This window comes from Arachis stenosperma, chromosome 1 (genome assembly GCF_014773155.1).
Source record: "Arachis stenosperma cultivar V10309 chromosome 1, arast.V10309.gnm1.PFL2, whole genome shotgun sequence".
Taxonomy (NCBI): Eukaryota; Viridiplantae; Streptophyta; class Magnoliopsida; order Fabales; family Fabaceae; genus Arachis; species Arachis stenosperma.
The window spans coordinates 133244010-133263654 of record NC_080377.1 but is presented as its reverse complement, the minus strand read 5'-3'; the positions used below and the strand labels follow the sequence as shown (position 1 = coordinate 133263654).

At 35.3% G+C, this 19645-nt stretch overlaps 2 protein-coding genes across 2 annotated transcripts; both read left to right on the top strand.

The window, feature by feature from the left end:
• The first annotated feature begins 1395 nt into the window (after nucleotides 1-1395).
• Nucleotides 1396-5412, top strand: LOC130936643 (chaperone protein ClpB1). Its single transcript, XM_057866746.1, has 7 exons — nucleotides 1396-1679; nucleotides 2024-3183; nucleotides 3279-3460; nucleotides 3552-4174; nucleotides 4255-4534; nucleotides 4629-4826; nucleotides 4917-5412. Exons 2-7 carry the CDS (start codon nucleotides 2034-2036, stop codon nucleotides 5214-5216), a joined length of 2733 nt encoding a protein of 910 aa, XP_057722729.1. The 5' UTR covers nucleotides 1396-1679; nucleotides 2024-2033; the 3' UTR covers nucleotides 5217-5412.
• A 4558-nt stretch (nucleotides 5413-9970) lies between these two features.
• On the top strand, nucleotides 9971-14689 carry LOC130960388 (protein CANDIDATE G-PROTEIN COUPLED RECEPTOR 2-like). Its single transcript, XM_057885772.1, has 6 exons — nucleotides 9971-10552; nucleotides 11722-11913; nucleotides 13128-13290; nucleotides 13380-13482; nucleotides 13767-13848; nucleotides 13932-14689. The coding sequence occupies exons 1-6, from the start codon at nucleotides 10253-10255 to the stop codon at nucleotides 14007-14009; spliced, it is 918 nt and encodes a 305-aa protein (XP_057741755.1). The 5' UTR covers nucleotides 9971-10252; the 3' UTR covers nucleotides 14010-14689.
• Nucleotides 14690-19645: the final 4956 nt, after the last annotated feature.

The window sequence follows — 19645 nt, the reverse complement described above, 5'->3', positions numbered from 1 at the left end:
TCTCATTCCTAATTTCTCTATCCTCTATTACACTGGCTCTAGACTCATAACAGGGTTTACAAAAGTTTAGAATACTAGAAGAATGGTTGAGAACTTAAAAGTTCATTTTCAGCAAACACAGGATGGTCATGCGTATGCATGCCTTCCGCGTACGCATGAGTTCAAAATTTGGCAGAGTCGCGTACACAGACCACAATCGCGTACAAAAGTACCCGGACAGAAGCATTGTCTCATGTACGCAAGACACTTCCGTGTACGTGCGAATTCAACGTTTAATAGTGTCACGTACGCATGCACCTTCTGCATACGTGAGAGTACTGGGCAAGATTAAAATATTTAAAATAACTACTATATTTATTTAGTGAAATCCAAAATATTAAAACTTTTAGTATATACTAGTTATATACTAGTTATTAAGATTCAACAATAATTTGAATTCTACTATATAAATATTTTATATTAAAATATTAAGATTCAACAAGTGATTTGACAAATCAATTTTTTAATTATTGAGTTCTATCATATAAATTAAACAATAATAAAAATTATAATTTTAAAAATTTAAAAGATTTAAATTTTAAAACAACTACTATATTATTTAGTGAAATTTAAAATATTAAATTTTTTAATATATAATCAACAATAATTTGATAAATTCGTTTAAATAAAAAAATTTACTATAAAAAATTACAATTTTAAAAAATAAAATTTTAAAATATAAATGACAAAATAATTTTATACTAATTTAATTATTTTTATTATTTTATATAAAAATAATTTTGTTTATTAAGGTCTAAAAATAATATTAAAATTAGTACTATAAAAAATATTTTAAATTTAATATTATGAAAAAGTTAAAAAATTATATAAGGATTAATTTGATTAATTTTTAAAATTTTAGAGATAAAAATGACTTACGTTTGGATTTTTAAGAACTATTTTAATTATAAATAACTCTTTTACATGTCAAGTGATACGTGACATGTTAGGTGTCAGTGACTGACATGTCAACCAATTATCTGGTGACACATGACATTGACCCACTATATTATTATGTCATGTGACATTTAACGAGATACGTCATGATTTAACTAACAGAAGGATTAATTTGACTTACGTTTTATTTTTTAAAGACTAATATAACTAAAAAAATTATTTGAAGATTAATTTAAAAAATGAGTGATTACAAATTTGACTGTTAACAAAAAAAAAAAAAACCGAGCGAATTAACGAAATCCCAAGGAAGAAAACCGATTTTGGGGCACCAATAATAATTGAGTAAATGAATAACGAATTACTTACCAAAAAGGAAAAAAAAAAAAAATAACGAATTTGATGGAATTGTGGGAAAAGAAGAGCGGAAAAATAGAAGAGAAGCGAATAGAATTGAGTGGAAGGGTCTAGTACTTTCTCCCGCTTTCATTAGGAAACGTCCAGAACCGTTCCGATTCATCTTCTCGCCTCAACAAATACTCATTTCTCTTCCCTCCTCTCACCGATTCACTTTGTTCGAAAACAGAAACCAAGTTCTAAGCTAAACGCTTCCCAAAACCATCCTTCGTTTTTCTCTTTTCTAATTCCAAACATAACCAGACACTGTATACGCAAACGCGACTGTGAATATCTTCTTAGCTCAAACACAAACACAAAAACACCTGCGTTCCGAATTTCCGATCAAGGTACGTTCGCGCTCTCTAATTCTTAATACTCTTTCCTCATCTTCGCCGCTTAAGGTATGTATGGCTTGTCATTTTCGGATTTTCCTTCTTCTTCTGTTTCTGTTTCAAGGTTGCTCTGTTTTGCAGTTTGTTTTATTCTGGACTGAAATTTCGTTAGTTCTTTATTTAGAATTATGCTGTATAACGTAGTTTTTTAATTTTATTTTTTATTTCATCGTATAATTGAAAGAGTAAGCGAAGCGAAATGCCTTTGAAACATTGTAATTTGCATTCCGAGTATGTAATTGTAATCAATAATTAAAGAGATAGCTTTTCTCAATTCCCCTGCAATGTTTATTGTGCAGGTTGTTATAGATGAATCCTGAGAAGTTCACACACAAGACTAATGAGGCTCTTGCCAGCGCCCATGAGCTGGCAATGAATGCTGGCCATGCACAATTCACTCCCCTCCACATTGCCGCAGCACTGATCTCCGATCCCACTGGAATCTTCTTCCAAGCAATTTCTAGTGCCGGTGGCGAAGAATCGGCGCACGCTGCCGAGAGGGTATTCAACCAGGCATTGAAGAAGCTACCGTGCCAGTCACCACCTCCTGATGAGATTCCTGGAAGCACCAGCCTCATCAAAGCAATAAGGAGGGCACAGGCACTTCAGAAATCAAGGGGTGATACTCATTTGGCAGTTGATCACTTGATACTTGGGATTCTTGAAGATTCCCAAATTGGGGATTTGTTGAAAGAAGCTGGCGTTGCCACTGCTAGGATTAAATCTGAAGTGGAGAAGCTTAGAGGGAAGGAAGGGAGGAAAGTTGAGAGTGCCTCAGGGGACACAACATTTCAGGCACTGAAAACTTATGGTAGGGATCTTGTTGAGCAAGCTGGGAAGCTTGATCCTGTCATTGGCCGTGACGAGGAGATAAGAAGGGTTGTGAGGATTTTATCCCGGAGGACGAAGAACAACCCGGTTCTCATTGGTGAGCCTGGAGTTGGGAAAACTGCTGTGGTGGAAGGATTGGCTCAGAGGATAGTGAGGGGTGATGTTCCTAGCAATCTTGCTGATGTCAGGCTTATTGCATTGGATATGGGGGCGTTGGTTGCCGGTGCAAAGTATAGGGGAGAATTTGAGGAGAGATTGAAGGCTGTTTTGAAAGAAGTGGAGGAGGCTCAGGGGAAGGTTATTCTCTTCATTGATGAGATTCATCTTGTTCTTGGGGCTGGTAGAACTGAAGGGTCAATGGATGCTGCAAACCTCTTCAAACCAATGCTTGCTCGTGGCCAGCTAAGGTGCATTGGTGCCACCACTCTTGAGGAGTACAGGAAGTATGTGGAGAAGGATGCAGCATTCGAAAGAAGATTCCAGCAAGTCTATGTGGCTGAACCCAGCGTGCCAGACACTATTAGCATTCTTCGTGGCCTAAAAGAGCGATACGAAGGTCATCATGGTGTTAGGATTCAGGATCGTGCGCTGGTTGTGGCAGCTCAATTGTCTAGTAGATACATCACGGGTATGCTTATTATTGTTATTTCAGTTTTGAATTGTTTCTGATTTGGATTATGTTTTTTTCGGTGCTATATGCTTACAATGTCTATGCTTGTTTAGGGCGTCATCTTCCTGATAAGGCTATTGATTTGGTTGACGAGGCTTGCGCAAATGTGAGAGTTCAACTTGATAGCCAACCTGAGGAAATTGATAACCTTGAAAGGAAGAGAATGCAGCTCGAAGTTGAACTTCATGCCCTTGAGAAAGAGAAGGACAAAGCTAGCAAAGCTCGTCTTGTTGAAGTGAGTATTGGTTTTGCTGCATTGTTGAGTTAATCGTTTCATATTTGTATTCCTGATGGTTCTAAACTTCTGATATATGTGCTATGTTCAGGTGAGAAAAGAACTTGATGACTTAAGAGACAAGCTCCAACCTTTGATGATGAAGTACAGAAAAGAGAAGGAGAGGGTGGATGAGATTAGAAGGCTCAAGCAGAAGCGTGAGGAGCTCCTTTATGCTCTCCAAGAGGCTGAGAGAAGATATGACCTAGCACGAGCTGCAGACCTTCGATATGGCGCAATTCAAGAAGTGGAAACTGCGATTCAACAGCTTGAAGGGAACACTGAGGAGAACATAATGTTAACGGAAACTGTTGGACCAGACCAGATAGCTGAGGTTGTGAGCCGCTGGACTGGCATACCAGTGACGAGGCTCGGCCAGAATGAGAAAGAGAGGCTGATTGGCCTTGCTGAGAGGCTGCACACTAGAGTTGTGGGACAAGATCAAGCAGTTAATGCGGTTGCTGAGGCTGTATTGAGATCAAGAGCTGGACTTGGGAGACCTCAACAACCAACTGGCTCATTCCTGTTCTTGGGTCCAACAGGTGTAGGTAAAACGGAGCTTGCAAAGGCTCTTGCTGAACAGCTCTTTGATGATGAGAATCAGCTGGTCCGAATCGACATGTCTGAGTACATGGAGCAGCACTCAGTTTCGCGGTTGATTGGTGCACCACCAGGGTAAGTGCATTGCTGAATTCATGTTGATTGCCATGCCTCCTTTTAGTAATAAGAATTCGAAACTCACTCTGGTTTTTCAGGTATGTTGGACATGAGGAAGGAGGTCAGTTGACCGAAGCTGTGCGGCGACGACCATATAGCGTTGTACTCTTTGATGAGGTTGAGAAGGCACATACATCTGTGTTCAACACTCTCCTTCAGGTTCTAGATGATGGAAGGTTAACTGACGGCCAGGGCCGCACCGTGGACTTCAGAAACACCGTCATCATCATGACTTCAAACCTCGGTGCAGAACATCTCCTAAGTGGGCTTTCAGGAAAATGTACCATGCAAGTTGCTCGTGATAGAGTAATGCAGGAGGTACCCTATCACTCCTAAATACACATCTTACAAATGTTTATGTTCTACTTGCACTTATGATACTGATTCTATATCTTCTTTTTGAAACTCATAGGTAAGGAAGCACTTCAGGCCAGAATTGTTGAACAGACTTGATGAGATTGTGGTGTTCGATCCACTCTCACATGATCAACTGAGGAAGGTTGCAAGGCTTCAAATGAAGGATGTTGCTCTTCGTCTTGCTGAGAGGGGAATAGCCTTGGCAGTTACAGATGCAGCACTCGACTACATACTTGCCGAGAGCTATGATCCGGTGAGCATCAATTTCAACATATATTGATTTGTAAATTGATATTTCTCATATTGATTTAGTAGTACTGAATGGCTTTTTGGTTACCTGTAGGTGTATGGTGCAAGACCAATAAGGAGGTGGCTTGAGAGGAAGGTGGTGACAGAGTTGTCAAGAATGCTTGTGAGGGAAGAAATTGATGAGAACTCAACAGTTTATATAGATGCTGGTACCAACGGCAACGACTTAGCCTACCGTGTGGAGAAGAATGGAGGCGTTGTTAACCCCACAACTGGCCAGAGGTCAGATATTCTAATTCAGATACCCAATAGACCAGCTTCTGATGCTGCTGCTCAGACCGTGAAGAAGATGAAGATTGAGGAGGTTGATGATGAGGATGAAATGGAAGAGTGAAAAGTGTATGACAATATTGTAGAGAGTATATACTATATAGGTCACTTTTTTGGACAACTACAAGTTTAAGGTTGTATAAGACTTCGAAATTCCTTTGTTTTTGTTAAATACTTGTCTTTGTCTGAATGGAATAAGGAATATTCAATTCCTTTTGTAATAACGGTTGTTGGCTATAATTCTACTTAACCTTTTAACATCTTCCTTTTGTTGAGAGTTAAAGAATCTACTGTGTGTATGACGTGTGATTTTTTTTTTTTTTTTGGTCGTGGTCAGCGTGTTTATGATGTGTTAGATTCTTACTTTTGTTAGTTATTTGAAATCTTCTGTTGAAGGATCAAGACCAAGTGTGACTTTAAGCTCAACAAGAGTAGGAAACTATTATATTAGCTTAGACTCTGCTGGACGAAAACAATTTGGGATATATATATATATAGGAAAAGTTTAGGAGACCAGTAATTTTATTGCATTTTGGTCAGCATGTAATTAGCAGAAAAAGGTGATTCATTGGATAGATTTTTATACCGATCTCACACCATCAAATCATCATTAATGGTTAGTTAATAGCTATCAATTACAAATATTGTTGACTTCTTAACATTGTTCTTTAATACCTCAATTTAAACTATAAATATGTCCATATTCAACACTTGTTATAGAAAACTCCAGTTATCCGGACTATGATTTGGCTTGGGATCCAGCCTTTGCATTTGTTGTGGTCAGAGTTTACACTTGGGCTCTGATTACTGGTTGCATGTAAAGATTCAAGACCAAAAATGTGTAAAAAAGTTTACAGCAGGGATATCTTGTTATTCTCCCTTACCTATTAAGTCGGTTTCATTCCACACTTGCACTAGTTAATGAAGTCAATTAATTTACTTATATAACTTGAAATATATTTAAGAATGAGGGTGTGCTAAGTAGTCAAGTTCAGATGCAACTCCTTCCGTATAAGGTGGTGGAATTTTGGGGTGTATGTGAAGAAAATATTAAGTATTTTTTTTCTTTTTATAAAATAACAATTTGGAAGCAATGATCCCTGTAACTAATCGATCACAAGCTACGGATAACACCAATATTAATGCTTAAATATTGTTTAGACTGTTTATGTTTGTGATAAATATCAATTCGGTGCTTGAAAGATTGTAATGTTAATAAAATAATATCTGAATAATATTATCGATAAAATGATTTTTAAAAGATTTTAAAAATTAATAAGCATATCTCTGATTTTTGTTGGTGTATATCTTCGATGAGAATGATATTGAAGTAGCCATCGTATGTAGATATGACAATTTTTTTTAGCTAATTACTGAAATTGAATTTTATAATTAATTTAACAGTGATACAAGCTGGAAAATTTTCTAATTCTTTTGTCTTGAACCTTAAATTGTTAATTTGCAATATGAGTTGTCCCAAACTGATAAAAAAGAAGATGAATTTGGTTCGAGCTCGTACAAATTTACTGTAGGGGAGAAGTTACCCATCGATGGATGCTTTCGAAAGGGAGGGAAAATCAAAGCATGCAACGAAAACCTACAACGAAATATGCTTTTGTCGTCTCGTTGAAATAAAAAACTACTAGCAATCCTGAAAAATAATTTCTGCGATGCCCTATGTAAAAAGTAAGTTGTGGAATACATTTTCTCTAATAAATCTATTCTTGTGTTCTTTCTCTCATCTGTGAATGCATTTTGGTAGAACAAAGAAATGCAGTGCGGTATTTTTAGTGGTTGGATGAGATTCAAGAGTATTCTGTGGAGGAAGGATCTTCGGGAAACAACAAAATGGTAGGCAACGCAGATTTAAAGAAGAAAAGCAAAATCTAAAACAAGTGTGGAGATGCTATGGAGATTGAAATAATGATAATGGTGCTGCCTCTGCTGAATGAAATTAATGAGCACTTTAGGAGGGTCTTGGTACTTTTGGGGTTCATTTATACTATGGTTGGATTAAATGTGGCTGTAAATCTTTTTTATTTGACCAAGTAGGTAGATTTTTATATGAGGGGTTTAGGAATGGCATAATTTAGAGCTTTTGCATTGTTCAAAAGAAATATAATAAAGATGCAGTGCATTTTATCATGAATGAATGACTATGACTTTAGATTTGTGAATGAGTTATGGGCAAGCTAAATATATCAAAGTGCTGCCTTAAAATTTAGTAAAAATTGGAAGCAAAATAGTAAAGAATGTGATATCCAAATTTTATAGTAAATTGACAAAAAATTAAAATTAATAAGGAGTTGCAGATAATCTGCTACGCACTAAACCTTAAAGAGCTAAAGTTCAAAATTTCAACACACATAAGACTACAATAGATGTTCTTATGAAAACTTAACATCCAAAACACAATAAGGGATACAAACTTAAAACATCCAAAATACAAATGTTAAGAGTTAAACTCCATATCTAAAACACATTATAAACAAAAAATCACCCAACTGCATAATATCCCTTATCAATTTTACTTGTCAATGTTAAAAGGTTTTATTGGAGGTGAACTAACTTTTTTCCTCCTCAAAGATGAGATTGGCATAAATCCCATAAATCTATTCTTTTTTTTTTTTGTTAGTAGATTTTTTGACAACCCTTAATCCTAGATACCCTAATGGATTGGACAACTCTCAATTCTAGGTACATAACACACTCCTCACACATTTACCATACCATAAATCTATTCTAAGTGACCTAGGTTGTCGTTGCCATGGTTTTTCTTGTCACACTTGGTGGCCTAAATGAAGCTGAAGCTTAGGCTTAAATATTAAGCATTTGCTGTTGGGCCTTATATCATTGGTCTAAGTCCGCTATTTTGGACTGCAACTCTCAGATCTAGTTAAAACCGGAGGTGCAGACCCACTAGGCGACCTCACAATAGCATTCTTAATCCTAAATTGAGGTGACAGTGGTGGTGCAACTGCTGCATTTGGTGTGGAGCTGGTTGGTGGTCTCAAATTTATTGCCATCCTTTCTCTTTCTCTCATTTGAATAGGATTTCTTCTCACAAAAATAGGTCTTCCTCTTGTTATAGTTGTTGATGGTGATGGTGTCCTCCTAATTTGTCTCTTGTTCTCTAACTTGGTCCTCATCCACATCTTAACCCTCAGCAGCTGGTTGGTCAGACTTTTCTAGACATGTCCTAGTATATACACAAACAACAAAGTAATTATGAATTGACTATAAACAACATCTCTAGAAAATTAATTGACAAGTATGAAACATCCAATTAATTAACAAGTATATTTTACCTTTTTGCAGGTTTTACATGTAATTTCACTACTTTCATTTGGCATTGTACTGGCTACCAGATTGTTACTCAGTACTGTCCTTGGTCTTCTTCTTAGTTGGTCTACCAATGGGCCTCTTATATGGAGGTGAGAGACATGGTTGTCCTTCATGATGTTTTCAATATTTCTGACTTGACACACTATTAATATGGTACAAAAAAAATTCTGATATAAGTCTCCATTGTGAGTTTGTGATGAACATCATCTTCAGACCTCTCATTCTTTTTTGGATTGCTACAATTCTATGAAAATAATGAACTCCAATCAACTGCCACTTTTCACATGAACAGATCCTCTCCCTTGTATTTACTCTCATCTTATGTTTTTAGTTTTTTACTTCAAATTGGTTATGCTCATCATCATCCACCCACTGTGTTTTTCAATGATTAGCTTGCCTCTTCTCTTTTTTCAGCCTATTTACTTGTATAGGGGTTAGTTTGCCAGTATATATCATTACTGCATTTTTGTGTGTATTCATAGTTTTCATGATATAAAATTTCAGTTTCCCAAGCATTGTAAGTATACTCTTTCCTCGCACACTCACAATGGTTGAGTTAAATGACTGACAGTTATTGCTTATCAGGTTATCCACTTTTGGTCCTTCTAAAAATTTTGACTTTGACTAAGTTGCTTAATCAAATTTTGACCAATACTCCCACACATTTTTATTGATCTTTTTCACATTAGCCATAACATTATTGAACTGTTGATCAATAGTTACCTTGGCATATTGCTACAAATAAAAAGATACATACTTGTGTGTTTTAAAACAAATTGTTTTAAAATTGAATTAAATTAAAATGAATTAAATTGTGAATAATTAATTATTAAGTTTGGATAAATCATATAAATAAAAACTGAATTGATTTAGAAATTAATGTTTATATTTGTATTGTAAATTAAGTGAGAATTAAATTAATTTGAGTTTAAAATTATATATATTTTTCCCTTTACTCTCCAATTATATTATACAATCTATTACTACCTCTCTCTAGACTATTTTCTTTACACTAATATGTAAAAGACAAATTAAAACCATGACATTTTTAAATCAAATCACTTTTTATTTATTTTCTAATAATAAAAAAATTGATTTACAAATCAAATTAATTAATTTTAATTTAAAAAATTTCCAAATACACAATATAAAAAAAACTATTAAATACGAATGAAAGTAATGAAAAGTTATTTGAATCACTAATGAAAGAATTTTAGATAGAATATTTTGGGGTAGAAGTAAAGAGAAAAGAGATTTCAATAGATTAAGTGAGATACACTGGGTAGACCAAAAAAATAAAAGAGGCTTAGGATTTAAGAATCTAAGAACCTTTAATCTTGCTCTGTTAGAAAAATATTAAAGTATAATAGTAACGATTTAATATATATTTTAATAAAAATATTACACTAATATTTTCCACAAGTATTTGTGGAATATTTGTTAACAATTTTTTTAAAATAATTGTATAAAAAATTTACAACAATCAAAAGAAATTTTTTTATTCGTTCCTTCCTGCCTACGATCGTGTCTCGTCAGTCGTCACCGTTTCCTCAAATTAAAAAAACACGTAAAACACAACTCCATCGTCAAAATCACCACCACCACCACCACCACCACCAAGATCTCCGCCGCCCCCGCCGCCGCCGCCGCCACTTTTCTTCGCATCAATCAAACCTAACCGAAAACAACAATGCGTCTTCCCTTCCTCCAAATCCCTCTGAAACTCCAGGTTTAGTTTCCTCTCACACTGACACTATGTGGAGGAGGAGATTCCCAGAGGCGCAGATCCGGATCGTCGATTCATCGATGTCTGAGTCACCTTCGTCATCTTCGATCCTGGCCGTTGATGCGGATCTGAGGTCGGACGACTGCGATAGGTTCTTCTGGTACGACAGCTTCCTTGTCGTTTTGTCGGTTCTATTCGTTCTGTACCTGGCCCTGCAAGCAAGGAAGAACCTCAAGAGGCTTGCTAATGGAGGCTCATATGTTGTGATTTCCTATTATGCCCTCCTTTGGTTCGTTACCCTCTTAAACCTCGCTTGGTCGTTTTTTCAGGTACATCACCTACTTCCTTCTCCTGATTTTTTTTTAAATTTATTTGTTATTTTATATCTATCTCTTGTTCTTTCGTTTCGGAATTACTTGGTTTGGCGTATTAATTGGCTGATTATAGGAAATGGAAGAAAAGATAGCGAGGAAGTTGTATTTGGATAATTTGTTCTCTTATATTTACTTTTTTATTTTGCTACTGTTGGTTTTTTGCTTAGAAGCTAAGGAAGAAGCAATTAATTTAGCAATGGACTAGTTGCGAGGGACTGATTGTGTTTGAGTAGTTTCAATGGTTTCATAGTTTCTAGTTGAAATTAAGTAAAATTATGCAAGCTATTACTCAACTTTAGATGTTTGAGGTAACTTTAGGAGTACTGAACTAATGATATACCATCATAAACACATTCTTAATAATCGCCTTGATTCCTATGTAAAGATGATTAAACGCATTCAATACCTTGAAAGAAAACACCCAATACTTTCTTTGTTTAGAAATGTTGGGAGGATATATCATTTCTGTTTTTTGTGAAGATAACGGTTGATGGAGTATTAAAAGAGTGGGATCTCAATGGTATGAAATTTAGGCTGGGTGTATAATTTCTATGACGAGTCTATTGATGCTTTGATCAACATGTGCTTATTCCTTTGGCTGGTCACGCAATAGGGTTTCGGTAGTATGTCTTTTGCAGCTGTTTGTTAGTTGTTTGCTAATATTTTTGTAATTTATACCCGCAGAATTTTTGCACTTAAATTTACATATTGCTCTTCCCATTAAATTGTTGTTCATATTTTTTATGGTCATTTCTCTCAGTAGTTTCCTTTGCCAAGTATATTGATTTTATCGTTGAAAGGAAAATTTCCCGCTGTGTGAGTTAATAAAGATAAGATGGATCTCACACCTGTTTGTTCTTGCCATGTGACAATGTAACCTTAAAAAATCTAAATTGTGATGGACACTATTTTCTCTTAGATTCCAATGGCTGAAAGTGATTTGCATGCTGCAAGCAGAATCTATACCATTATCTTTCCTGATTTCTCATTTCTTTATGTGCTTTCTCTCAAATTTTTAGAACCACTTTTGTTGCTCCATTTTGGCAATAGGATTTGTACAGTTCCTTCTTCTCACTTCTGTTTCTTTCAAATTTGAATATTTTTGTTTCCCTGTGCTCAAGCAGGCATGGCAGTGCTCTCCTGGAAAGGAGGTTGCATGGAATTTCCTGTCGTTATTTACAACAGCTGGTATGCTGTGTTTGGAGATAAGCTTGATGGCTTTCTTACTCAAGGACAACTGCATGAATAGCATGGAAACTCTAGCACGAACTTTCCTTGTATCGGGAATTGTTGTCCTAGTGGATGCCCTGCTTAAGGTGAGATTGTTGTTTCTTTCATATAAGCATATTAAATGCATGTGTTATGCTTTTTTATTTAATGTGTAAAATAAAACTGTATTTTTTTCATTTCTTTTAACATTTAACTTTATGGGTTGCCGAAATTTTTTGTTGTTTAAGAATTCATTTTAATATTTTTATCTTCATTATTGGGATTTATCTTCAATACCATCTTCATTATTTCCTCTTTCCTAATCTCTAAGGTGCAAAAGAAATGTTGGGCGCCACTTTGCAAAAGAAATGTGGAGTATTGACTCCACATGATGGCTGCCAGAATCTCCCATACCTGCATGCATCAATTTTGCACTTCAATAAAATTATTAGCAATTTGAATTTTCAGATTGTTGCATGGTATTTTTAACCCTGAATTTTAAATAGTATCTGGCTAATGAGTTTTGCTATGAAAATGATGAGTTTATGCTTCATTGTTGTAAAACCAAGGAGTGAGAGTTTATGCTTGGTGTATCTAAATATGATTTGGTGGTGTATACTAAATAGGCCCTGCATTCTGTGTTCTTTTGCTGCAACATATGTTTCTACAAATCCTTTGCCAATAGCATAGCATATTTTTTTGGTATGTCAAATTGAACTCCTACGAGGCTCCATTGCCATTTTTATCATTGGAGACCTAATCTAAATGCGCAAAAAATAGATATTGGAAATCAAATTTTTAGCTGCCGGCCATAAGTTCCATACTTCCATTTGTGTAATTTGTCCTATTAGTTTCCTCCTTTATAGTTGCATGTGATTTTCCTCTACACCAGTTATAAATTTGGATTGTTTTGATTTTCAATGTATCCTTGATCTTAACACATGTCGCATTTCCAAATAATATATACCACCTCAGAATGCCAACACATCTGTATTGGCACTATTCAAAGAAGAGAAGTACTAATTTGTATCATTATTTGTTAATACCAGCAAGATTGATGACCATGAATGAGACGTTATTTGAAGGAACAGGAAATACTACAATGAACACAATCAAGAAAGATAGTCTTGAAGCATCAAACATGATGTAAAACAAAATATAATGTTTCTTTCACTGTTTTAAGAAGTTTCCATTCATTGCTACTTATTCTTCCATATTAAGCACAAAAAATTTCTCCTGTCATAGACTGCTTTAGATTTTTGCCACCCTTTTATTTATGGTTTCTTGACTGGCCTTCATTTGATTAAAACTTCCACACCAGACAATATATGTATTTGGATTTTCGGTCCCATTGTTCAATCGCAATGTTGGAAGCACTCATACAGTTAAGTGGAGTTTGTGGATAATACATAAATTATTGCTTGCTATGGCATATGGCTTCATCTTATTTGTACATTTCTCCAAACGGAGGGAGAAGCTGCCTCGTGAGTATAACATCTAATTCTTTCAAGTATATGTTCTAAATGGATCCATTAATTCATATTCTAACTTCCAAATTTTGTAACCTCTGCAGCCAGGCCAGCTTTCCACAACTATATTGTTGTAATGTTTGTCTTCAGTGCAATTGCCCTGTTTTCTTGCGGGCTAGCAGGACTTGGCATGAGTCTTGGCAACTGGTAATCCTATATAACTTCTTTGCAAGCAGAAAGTTTGTTATTTGTACTTATTCTTGTTTGGATACTGATAATTATCTCTCACTCCCCTTCGCCACTTTTTGGGTGTGAGATTCAAGCCATATAGGTCTCACACTCCATCCAATGATAGAGGAGAGTGAGTCGAGTCGGCTCCATGTTCGAGATAGAATGAGTACAATAATCATTTGAATTTTCCTAGTAGAATAGGTACCCTGTCAATCTCTGTAACTTTTGCACTGAGTGATGGATATCCCTCCCATCTGCAGGTTGTATGATCTCACTGTGCTTTGTTACCACTCTCTATATCTTCCATTTCTCTATGCAACTTTTCTGGCAGATTTTTTCCAGGTAAGTCCCCTTTATGATTAACTGTTTCGTTTTTGTTTTCTTCTGTGCACGGAAATCAGATTTTGCATTTGCACTTGATGCAGGAGGAAGACTTTCTTTTGGATAACGCATATTACTCTGAAATGAAGGATGCTGGGTTCTTTGATGCTGACTTGGAATAATTCCTCAACAACTAATAAATGGGTTGAACAAGCATCTTTTGTTCTTTGTAATGTAAATATTTGGAGATTCTAACTATTTTTATGGCATGAATTTCTTAACAAAGTGAAGTTGAACTATGCTGAATGCTCCCACGACACCTTCCTTAGTGGGGGATCAAACCATTGGTCCACAATTTGCTCCGATCTGCCTCGACCGATTGCCTGTTTTTGGCAATTTGGACATATTAACCTGTCCTGTCAAAAATGGTAGGATACGTAGGTCAAAATTCAGACAACAAAAGACCAAAAAAGAAAAAGAAAAAGGTAGGACAAAACGATGAAAGTGACATTTAAAAAAATTATGAAATTTATGCATTAGAAATAGGCCGAAAAATTTTGATATGCATTGATTTTTGGAGTTATGCCTAGAGATGAGGTTGGAGGGTGATGTATTTTAGTGCGGTGGTCTGGTTCCAACTTTTTCGATGACGGCGAGAAGATTTTTTTTAAAAGTTTTAATTCAAAATTCATATATCTTGCATATAGCGAGATGATTTATTAAAAAATTATAAAAAGTTTTCTCGCCAATGGCGAGATGAATTTTGATTTTTTTTTAATAAAAAGGTACCTCTCAGTTGAGAAAAGTTAGAAGAAATTATTTTTTTTAGGAAAAAGGTGACTTTATACAGGTGATATGATGCTAGTAGTTCACAAACTACGAGAAGCTCTCTTTAGTAGGTTGATTTAATAGTTTTTGTATCTCGTATGTCAAATTGTAATAATTTAGTAGTATTGGTAGCAAAAGTTGACTGTTTTGTAGCGAAAAATTCTAATAAAAATATTATTGTTTTCTCTTATATAAGGAGATAACCGAACTCATTAGAAAGAAATTCTTTCTCTCCTTTCAGATTTTTGTTTTTCATTCTTCCACTTTTTCTTTCTTTAACTTCAATGTCTCCACATTTTTAGTTTAAGTGGTGTAACAACTTTCTTGTACGAGTACTGTAAGGCAACATGAGTTTATTAGTGCATTTTGATGGCAAGGTTATACCACACACAACTGAAGATGTGAAATTTGTTCGTAGGAGTCCAACTTCTTTTATTATGCTTTGTACAATATCATTTATTTACAAAATAGACTATGTCAACATATATATGGTGATATTTCAAAAAGAAAAGCGTTTTATATAGACAATCGGTGTTAGATTCCAGTGGTGTGATACAGTTTCAGTTAATGAATGTGATTGACGAAGCCACTATGCTAGAGATGTTAATGTTTTATCGACAGAGTCAAGCTCAGGTGCCGACATTAGATTTGTATGTTGAGTTCGAGCAGTTGGTTGTTAGTGACAAAGCAGATGAATCATTGCTAAATGAAGGGTACAACACGGATTGGGAAGTAAACAGTAGTGACAATGAAGAAGAGTTCTTAGCCAACAATAACAAGTTGGGAGGAAACAATGAAGGGAACGAGGCAAATGACACAGAAGTTCATGTTTCAATAAACACGACAGCAAGCCAACATTCCTTTGATGTGCCATCTTTCATGTGTGCTCTGGACTTCAACGCTATGCATGCACTGGAATTTCCTGAGTTTGCAAAGCCAAGTATGTGACTATCATTTTTTAAACAATGTTGGTTAAAATATTTTTTTTAAAGAATGTTGGTTATTTCAATATTTCAAATTTTGACAAGTCTCTAAAGTAGTTGTTAATAAGATTGTTTTGCACTAAATAAAAAGATACAAATAAGTTTTATTATTTTGCTTGATATTGTAAGGGCCTGAATCAAAACGGCTACAAATTAGTGATATTTTAATTTTATTTTTAATTAAGACGTTAAATACTATGACATATACTTTTATAGAACTTTGAAATTGTTCTTCGTTGTTTGTAGGCGTTCCGTTTCTGCAAGATAGTGAGTTTGCTGTTGGAATAGAATTTAGTTTCTAAGAGGCTGTGGAATTGCACCCTTTTTAAAGGGGTCGATTATAGGATCTACGAGTCTGAGTCTTTGACGTTTTATGCGAAATGCTTGCAGTATGGTAGAGATTGTGATTGGCTTATTCGGGCTAGTTTGATTCAGCGATAGTATTGTTGGGAAATTAGGCAATACAATGGAAGTCATGCGTGTACTATGGGAACAATTTCTCAAGACCATCTGAAACTGGATTCAGACACAATTGCGGATGCTATTAGACCTCGTATTGAAGTCGACCCATCCTTGAAGGTCCAACTTTTCATTGCAGCTGTTCAATTGAAGTTCAAATATACGATAAATTATCATAAAGCTTGGTTGGCAAAGCAAAAATCAATTACAAAAATCTTTGGCGGTTGGAAAGTTTCATATGAGTATTTGCTGGCATGGTGTATGGCAATGTGCGCTCAAAACCCAGGTTCTATGGTTCAAGTAGATACTATACCAGCATATCGTGCGTCTGTGGTGGACGAAGGCGTCAAAATAATGAGCTGGGTATTTTGGAGCATCCATCCATACATTAGAGCTTTCCTACACTACAAATCACTTGTGTAGGTTGATGGCACACATTTGTATGAAAAATATAAAGGAGCTCTTTTGGTTGCTATGTCCCAAAATGGGAACCAGAATATTGTGCCACTTGTTTTTGTCATCGTTGAAGGAGAAACCACAGATGCATGGCATTTTTTTTTCTAAATAATCTACAGAGGAATGTCGTCAAGAGGGATGGTGTCGGTATCATTTTTGATCGGCACGACTCTATCAGCATAGCAATGGCCAGAAGTAACGGAACGTGGACTCCTCCTAGAGCATTTTATCGTTTATGTATCAGGCATATTATGTCGAACTTCATACAAAGATTCAAGGCACCATACTTGCAGAACCTCATCATAAATATGGGTAAAAAATGTTCTTTAAATAAAGTTGGTCTTTCTAGATTTTTATTTTGTTATATACTTTTTGAATTAGTAATGAGTTGTACCATCTTGAGACAAATTTCGTTGCAGGGCACTCAAAGATAGAACAACAATACAACGAGTAGTCCCAGAGATTGCGGGAGTGGGGAGAGACATATACTCAATGGCATGACAGAATTGATCGTCAACAGTGGGTTATGGCTTTCGATGAAGGGCATCGATGGGATCATATGATAACCAATCTGGTTGAGTGCATAAACTTTGTATTGGTTGGTCATATGATAACCAATCGATGGGGTCATATACTTAATGAGCTATTTACTCGAAAGAGCATAGAGGATCAGGAGCGCATCAATGCTGGACATTCCTTCTCTGAATTTTTCACTGCGAAGTTGTAGGAAAATTTACAAGCATAAGGGAACATGTAGGTGCATCGATTTGATAGATACAATGAAGCTTTTGAGGTTTGTGAGGTGCCTGATGGAGTTCAATACACGGTTGACTTCAGGCGCAGAGTTTGCAGCTCCGGTAACTTCTAGGTGACTCAACTTCCATGTCGCCACATTTTTTCATATTGTGCAAACCAGTGTCTCGATTGGCGAGTTTACGTGCACGATGTCTACGAAATGGACGAAATTGGTAGAGTTTACAAGACTAAGTTTGTACCAGTTGGAGATCCGAGCACATGGCCAGCTGACACTAGGTCACAGTTGATCCCTATTCCTGCACCCAAGGGAGGTAGTAATGGTTGACCCAAATCAACCCAATATTTGAACGAAATGGATGCTCGCCAGATGCGTGGTCCGCGACGATGCAACCTTTGCGGGGAAGAAGGACGTAGCCATAGTCGATGCCCTCATCGTTCCGGGTCGAGTTCTGCTGGGGAAGGTCTTGTTGCATAGTTAGTTAGGTTGTGGTTTTCTGAGGATCAATATGTTTGTTGAGTTTATATGATTCATTTAGGTGTTGTCTTTGTGTGCGATGCATTGTTGTCTCTGAATGTTATTGTTACAACATATTGACATTAAGGTGTTGGTTCTTCCTTTGCTTTTGTTTCTACCTTTTTCTTGCATATGTTGTATTGAAGTTAATTGCACCTGATAGGTCTGTTACAAGACGAGCTATCATTCGGTCATATGCTCACTATAAGTCGGCATTGATTCTGATAAGTCCGTTACAAACTAAGTTATAATTCGGTTAAATGCTCATTATATTTCAGCACTGGTTCATTATAAATTCATTTGAATGTAATTGTTACATTATGATATCAATCTTTATCAGAAGAGAAAGTATGGGGAGACAATGATATTAGTGTACAATGTGTACAATAGGAGTAAAAAAGAAATTTAATTCAAATGATAATTAAGTTAATTAATTTTTAATAATTTCCTATTTTGAATTAAAAAGAATAAGGATTTGCAACCGGGACAGTTATTTTTAATTTTATTAAACTTGATAATCTTTTTTACATAATTATCAAAAAAGTTATTTTAAACTTTTTTTTGGGGCAAGAATAATATAACAATAGAAATAAATATATTCATTTATGGAGAACGCTGAGAAGGAAGGCTGAGATTTATGGAGAACGCAAGAAGGAAGATCATTTATACAATGTTTAGGGGTGGGGATAGCTTCACCCAACATGCGCAGAAAAAGCGTTGTGCAGTCCCATGCTTCTCGCAATTCATGGGAATCCTTTTGCAGGAATGACAGAGATCCATCCAGACCTTGGGACGCGTGGCTCCTCCCGGGCTTTTCGCACTCACCGACCTTCTAGCGTTAGTTTCTCGCCTATAGCGAGAAGTCTTGGCCCACCACCCACCGGTTTATCATGCGCCCGGCGTAGTGAGCTGCATATCTCCAGAACGAATGCAATGTAAAAAATAATTTGTGTTAGAAATAATCAGGTTCTATTTTTTAAAATCATATAATAATCCAAAATGATAATAAATTGTCGTATTTTATATTAATAATGTTATGTAATATTTTTTTATTATCAAATATTTTAATCTAGTAAGGAAGTCAATATAATTCTCTAATATAAAAAATACATGTATGTTTTACAATAAACTGTCAATTATAAACCTTGAATCATAAATCCTAAATTTTCTAAAAATTACAAATTTTTACAATAAAAAATTAGTTAATCTTAGGTAACTAAAAGTTAGTTCTTTATATATTTTTATTATTTAATAGATAGATAATATTTTTATCTTTTATTAACTGTTCAATAGGGCACTATGTTTACTAATTGTGGGTGTCTTGAGAAGTTTCCTTAGAAGATGAGAATTTTCTATTATGTCATATATCTGATTGCTTCTTTAATGTTTCCCTTTCCAGGTGTATCAAGTTGCATTAGTTTTTCTTTTTTAACCAGTTAGAACAGTGTGAAAAACTTTCTGATTCCATAAGCACTCCTAACCACGTTACTTTCAGAATCTCATTTTCTTAACTGCACACAATATTATGTGCTACTTTTTGTAAATCAGAAGATTAATGTAGATTTACAGGCTTAGTGTTATAAGATATGAGTAGTGAATGTACCATGGACCATGAATTTAGATTGTGGATTGTAAGCCATCAATCTACATTTAGATTGTGGATAATAAATTTGATGTATTTATGAATTTTGTCTCTTTTAATTTCTATATTTCGATATAGATATTGTGAATAATTAGTAAAAACCTATGATAAGAAAATTAGTAACAGTGACCGATTTAGCGACTGATTTTAGATTTTTAGATCAGACATCAGTGATCGATT